Source organism: Lucilia cuprina, chromosome 5 (genome assembly GCF_022045245.1).
Source record: "Lucilia cuprina isolate Lc7/37 chromosome 5, ASM2204524v1, whole genome shotgun sequence".
Taxonomy (NCBI): Eukaryota; Metazoa; Arthropoda; class Insecta; order Diptera; family Calliphoridae; genus Lucilia; species Lucilia cuprina.
In genome coordinates, this window is record NC_060953.1 from 1,992,246 (window position 1) to 1,998,475 (window position 6,230).

The following is a 6,230-nucleotide window of genomic DNA, read 5'->3' on the forward strand; positions in this document are numbered from 1 at the left end:
AACTAGAACAGAATTAGAACAGAATTAGAACAGAACTAGAACAGAACTAGAACAGAACTAGAACAGAACTAGAACAGAACTAGAACAGAACTAGAACAGAATTAGAACTGAACTAGAATGGAACTAGAACGAAACTAGAACAGAACTAGAACTAGAGCTAGAACTAGAACAGAACAGAACTAGAACAGAACTAGAATGGAACTAGAACGAAACTAGAACAGAACTAGAACTAGAACAGAACTAGAACAGAACTAGAACCGAACTAGAACAGAACTAGAAGAGAACTAGAACAGAACTAGAACAGAACTAGAGCAGAACTAGAACAGAACTAGAACAGAACTAGAACAGAACTAGAACAGAACTAGAATAGAACTAGAACAGAACTAGAACAAAACTAGAACATAACAAGAACTGAAATAGGAACAAACTAGAACCGAATAAGAATGTTAGATTTTTATGATTTCTTTATCTCTTTCTGGCTGTTTAACTTTACCTCTCCCTTGGAAATTTGTTAACGGAAACGACATTGTTTAGCTTTTTTTCTCTTCCTTAAATGTAAATAAATAAGATATAAATGTTTGTTTTTTTTTTCATTCCTAACAATTGCTAATAACTACCATTAACACCTTTTTGTCCGTTTCCACCACCCTTTTTCTCAAGATCATGTGCTTCAAACGCAACCCGCGGTAAAATTGTAATAATTTCAATTTTGCCTCTTTTGTAAACATTTTATTACACCAAATTCCTGAATTCTCCAAGTTATTATTTTCTCTTGCAGAAAATTTTAAGTATTTTTATATTTTTCTTTTATTTTTTCTAAATTTATTTAACTTTGTTAGTAGCGATAAGAAGAACAAATGGCGGGAGCAACAGCAACGAAAAGTAGACAATAACATTGACATCATCTTCTTGTCGTTTAAATGTCTCTTTTTGTAGCCAATTTATTGCTTAACGACCGCATGCCACTTGATTTGCTGTGCCATCATCTCCTCCCTTTCTTTCCCCTGCTCTTAACTAATTTAAATGAAGTACAATTTTTTTTATTATTTTCTTCTATGCTTCAGTTTTAATTAAATTTTTTCCGATGCTTAAAAAGAATATTATAAAATTTTATTAAAAAAATATGCTTTTTTAACTCAAAATCATTAAGGGAAAGAATCTTTTGTTAGTTGTCAAATGATTATTATTTTGGTGGTTTTTTTCATTATTATTTCTACTTTGTTGTCATTTTTGACACACTTTTGTCATTTTCGAAATTTGATTAAATGAGTAATAAAACAGTTGCATACAGATTTAACTTAAAATTCTATTTGGTTTTCTTTAAATGCTTTTGGGTACAAAAAGAACAGTTATTCAGACTTTACATAGATAAAATGGTTTTCTTGATAATATCAACACTTTCCATCATTTGGGCTTCATTGATGACCAAGGGAGGGGCAAAACGAATAATATCACCGTGTGTAGGCTTGGCCAATAAACCGTTTTCCTTCAATTTCAAGCAAACATCCCAGGCATCATGTTCTGTTTATGAATAAAACAAAAGAAAATTAATAATTTTTATTTTATAAAAATAATTTCCCTCCGAACTTACTTGAGCTAATAACGATGGCATTCAAAAGACCCTTGCCTCTGACTACGGATACAACATCCTTGGGCAATTGAGACAATTCCTTTCTCAAAAGAGTACCCATTTTATCGGCATTTTCAGCCAATTTTTCTTCTTGCAAAACTTCTAAAGCAGCCATGGCAACTTTGCAACCCAAAGGATTGCCACCATAAGTCGAACCATGCTCACCGGGCTTAATGCACAACATAATGTCATCATTACACAAAACAGCAGAGACGGGGTACATGCCACCAGACAAAGCTTTACCCAAAATCAAAATATCGGGCTTAACTTCCTCATGATCGACAGCCAACATGCGGCCAGTACGAGCCAAACCGGTTTGTACTTCATCGGCAATCCAGAGAACATTGTATTTGGTGCAAAGTTCACGTACCTTTTTCAAGTAACCCTCATCAGGGACGACAACACCAGCTTCACCTTGAATAGGTTCTACCATGAAGGCACAAACATTGGGATCTTGCAGAGCTTTCTAATGAAAACAGGGACATTTGTTAGTTTTTGTTTAAGGTTTTGGCCGTTACTTCTGATTCTTACCTCTAATTCTTGGGTATCATTGTACTTGATAATTTCAAAACCAGGCATGAATGGTCCAAAACCTTCAAAACTGCTGGGATCGGTGGAAGCTGATACAGCTGATAGAGTTCTGCCCCAGAAATTGTTTTCGGCAAAGACGATCTGCAATATCGAAATTAATTAAGAGTTACTAAAATGAGATAGAAATGAAATAAAACTGAACTAGAGCTGAACTAGAACTGAACTAGAACTAAACTAGAACTGAACAAGAACTTAACTAGAACTGAACTAGAACTGAACTAGAACTTAACTAGAACTGAACTAGAACTGAACTAGAACTGAACTAGAACTGAACTAGAACTGAACTAGAACTGAACTAGAACTGAACTAGAACTGAACTAGAACTGAACTAGAACTGAACTAGAACTGAACTAGAACTGAACTAGAACTGAACTAGAACTGAGCTAGAACTGAACTAGAACTGAACTAGAACTGAACTAGAACTGAACTAGAACTGAACTAGAACTGAACTAGAACTGAACTAGAACTGAACTAGAACTGAACTAGAACTGAACTAGAAATGAACTAGAACTGAACTAGAACTGAACTAGAACTGAATTAGAACTGAACTAGATCTCAACTAGAATTGAACTAGAGCTTAACTAGAACTGAACTAGAACTAAACATGAACTAGAACTAAAATTGTATATTATAATCTTACCTTAGCCTGGTTCTTTGGAATGTTCTTCTTGGTGTAGGCCCATTTCCTGGCTAATTTACAGGCGGTTTCACCACCTTCAACACCAGTATTCATGGGTAATACTTTTTCATATTTGAAAAGTTTTGTAACGTATTCCTCATATTCTCCCAAGACATCAGAATAGAAAGCACTAAAATTGACAAAAAAGAGATTTTAATGAAATTTCTTTAAAAAAAAATTTGAAATTTATAAAAACGATAATCTCAAAACACTAAACGTGACATCGACATACCCTCTCAGTGCTGTAAGTGTTGTCAACATTAAAACCTAATGAATGAAAAGAGCGCTTTATGGTGAAAATTTCAATCTTATTTATTTAGGATTTTACATGTTATCTCTTTGAACATACCGGTAGAGATAAGTAATCTTAACCTATGACTTCTAATATAAAAATAACACACGACAAAATTCTAAACTAAAAACTAAGCGTCGAGTAAAGCAAATAACCTTAAAAATTATCAATTTTTAAGTCTTATCACAATTTTTACTCTTATAGTAAGAGTGCCAACAAGCAGATTGCAAGTCCCTGATGTCTAATCTACGTTAGAAAGAAACATATCGAATAGAAATTATTTTATTTTTCGAAAAAAAAGATTGTAATTCCACTTCTTGAGTAAATAAAACAATAATTTTCATTTAAGTGCTTCAATTAAAAAAAGCTTATCTTTTCACTTATGTTGTTGCTTTTTGTTTGTTTTGCAAAATTATAAAAAGAAAAATTCCATTAAAAAGACAACAATAACAATAAGAAACTTACCGTGAAGTCAAGGCCAATTTGGAGGCTTGTTCAACAAGAGCTTTAACGATTTTGGGATGACCATGGCCCTGATTGACAGCCGAATAAGCACTTAAATAATCATAATAACGTTTACCCTCAACATCCCAAACAAAAACGCCCTCAGCTTTAGTTAAGGCCACTGGTAGGGGGTGATAATTGTGAGCACCGTATTTATTTTCACGTTCAAAAACATCTTGTGAAGACAATTGTCTGCTGGAGGTGGTGGTGGTGGCACTGACAGTTGAAACTTTGTTAGCACAGATACGGGGTGCCAATCTGCTGGTTAATTTGGAAAACATTTTGGATTTTTTCTAAAGTTTTATAAAAAGTAATAATCCACATTATTAGTGTTAAAAAGTTGTTATTTTGACACATTTCTTTGTTTATTGTTGTTGTTGCATTTTAAATCACAAACACCCTCTATAAAAACAAAAACAACTTACCTTAGTAAAAACAAAGCTAAATACTTGATATGCTAAATATATATAAAATTAAAATTCTACGTCACTTTTTATAAAACGTCAGATTTTTTTTTTAAATTGCTTTAAGTATTCCAATCAATAGCTACAGAATAAGGTGTGTGTTTACCTCAAGACTAAACAACCAGCACTGAAAGTAAAACTAGCTGACAACTGTCCAAAACTGCTCAAAATTCCAACGATCAGCTAGCAGTTATAATAATTGAAAACATAGAACTCTTATCTCTGGAGGTGGAGAGAATAAATTGTTATACAATTTGATTGAAATTCAGAGAATACTTCTGATAACAATGAGAGAGAGAGGGCTGTTGGCATTTTTGTTTTAACAATTTGTAGTTTATTTAATGAGTGAGCATAGTTTGTTTTATTTTAAACAAAGAGTGTTGTTAATTAAATTATAACGATCACTCTGTTTTTTTTTTTTGAAAATGTTTGTTGGGTTAATTTTGATATTAGGGAAGTGTGTTTTATTGAAATCATTAGAGATGATAAAACTGAACTAAGTCTCTATCGATATATTTTATTGAGTTCGTTAAATTTCAAAGATCGCTTTCATTAACTTTAAATGCTGATTTTGAAATAGTTTAAAAACAGTTCTTTATTCAAATGTTTTATAAATTTTGTCATTAAATAAAAAAAATATTTTTAAATGCATTGATCTTGCTATCTGTAAGAGATCATCAAGGATCTCAAGTAGTTTATCTAGTTCTCCTTTAAAAAATAGGCAAAATATATTTTTATGTAATTCCCCTTACCCTGCGCAACAATTTAAAAAGGAAAAGTTTTTTCTAAAAAAGCTTTTTAATAAAAGGCCTTTTAAACAAGTTTTTTTTTTTTTAAAGAAATCAAAAAGCTTTATTTTAATAGTAATTTTTTATGTGTTTTTTTCCTATAGAAGAATACTCTGTTAAAAGATTTTCTGTTGAAAATGCTTATGATATAAACAAATTTTTCCATACAAATCTTTTACAAAAGCTTTAAGCTTATTTGCTGGGTGCATTTTCTGTATAAAGCTTTCAATCATATGAAAACCATTTCAACAAAAGACTTTTATATATAAAGTTTTTGTGCTGCAAACCTTTTACATAAAAAGTTTTTTTGCAAAATGCTTTTATATAGAAAGTTTTTTTTTTGTAAAAAGCTTTATATATAATTCTTTTAATAAAAAGTTGTTTGTTTATAAATCGCTTCATATTGAAAGTTTTTTAAAAAGCTTTTAGTCTTTAATAAGCTTTCATATACATTTTTACAAAAAGCTCTTGACTTTTTCATAAAAAGCTTTTATATGTGATGTATTTTCTATGTAAAACTTTTTCATAAAAAAAGCTTTTATATGTGATGTCTTTTTTTATATAAAGCTTTAATAAAGCTTTTTCATAAAATGTTTTTTTTTTTCTATATAAAGCTTTTATAATTTTTTTTACAAAAAAAAGGTTTATTTTTTACTTATATAAAATTTTTTTTACAAAAAGTTTTATATAATGCTTTTAATTAAAATTCGTGCATGTTTATAAAAAGCTTTTTATAAAAATTCATTTTTTATAAAAATAGCTGTATATTATGATTTTTGTAAAAAAAATTGCTTAGAAAACTTTTATGAAATAAGCTTTATTTTCAAAAAGCTTTCTTGAGATACGTTTTATGACATAAGCTTTATCTTCAAAAAAACTTTTAAAAAATTATTTCTTTTGCAAAACGCTTACCTATTACAAAACTTTCATTGCTTAACACTTGCCTTTGTTAATTTTTTTAAACTTTTTTCTGACAAGAGAGGAGAGAGTAAGGTACTCTCTTAGTGCTAGTTTGCTGTTTTACCTTTTTAAACTCATTCCTCACAACCTTGAAATAAAACTCTTTGTGATTTATTTTGTTAAATTTATTGTTAGTATTTTTTTTTTGTTTTAATAATATTTTTTTTTATTTTAATCAATTTAAAATGATTTTTTTGTTGTTGCTGTGGCATTATTTCATTTAATTAAATTATAAATAACAATTATTAGCTTAAAATTACATGTCTAGCATTTTAAAATTTAGTTTAAATTAAAATTTATCTAAAAAAAGTATATAATAAAA

At 29.7% G+C, this 6,230-nt stretch overlaps 1 protein-coding gene across 1 annotated transcript; it reads right to left on the minus strand.

Moving 5' to 3' along the window:
- Window positions 1-1,286: 1,286 nt before the first annotated feature.
- On the minus strand, window positions 1,287-4,321 carry LOC111679898 (ornithine aminotransferase, mitochondrial). Its single transcript, XM_023441501.2, has 6 exons — window positions 4,122-4,321; window positions 3,658-3,989; window positions 2,862-3,030; window positions 2,162-2,302; window positions 1,592-2,096; window positions 1,287-1,521 (listed from the first exon to the last, which is right to left on the minus strand). Exons 2-6 carry the CDS (start codon window positions 3,975-3,977, stop codon window positions 1,361-1,363), a joined length of 1,296 nt encoding a protein of 431 aa, XP_023297269.2. The 5' UTR covers window positions 3,978-3,989; window positions 4,122-4,321; the 3' UTR covers window positions 1,287-1,360.
- Between the last annotated feature and the right edge of the window lie 1,909 nt (window positions 4,322-6,230).

Bases quoted from the DNA above. Each gene is read 5' to 3' on its own strand.
- LOC111679898 (XM_023441501.2), bottom strand. From the start codon at position 3,977: ATGTTTTCCAAATTAACCAGCAGATTGGCACCCCGTATCTGTGCTAAC. The intron at 2,097-2,161 runs GTAAGAATCAGA...TGTTTTCATTAG, and splicing joins ATGATACCCAAGAATTAGAG to AAAGCTCTGCAAGATCCCAA. The intron at 1,522-1,591 runs GTAAGTTCGGAG...ATTCATAAACAG, and splicing joins TGCCATCGTTATTAGCTCAA to AACATGATGCCTGGGATGTT.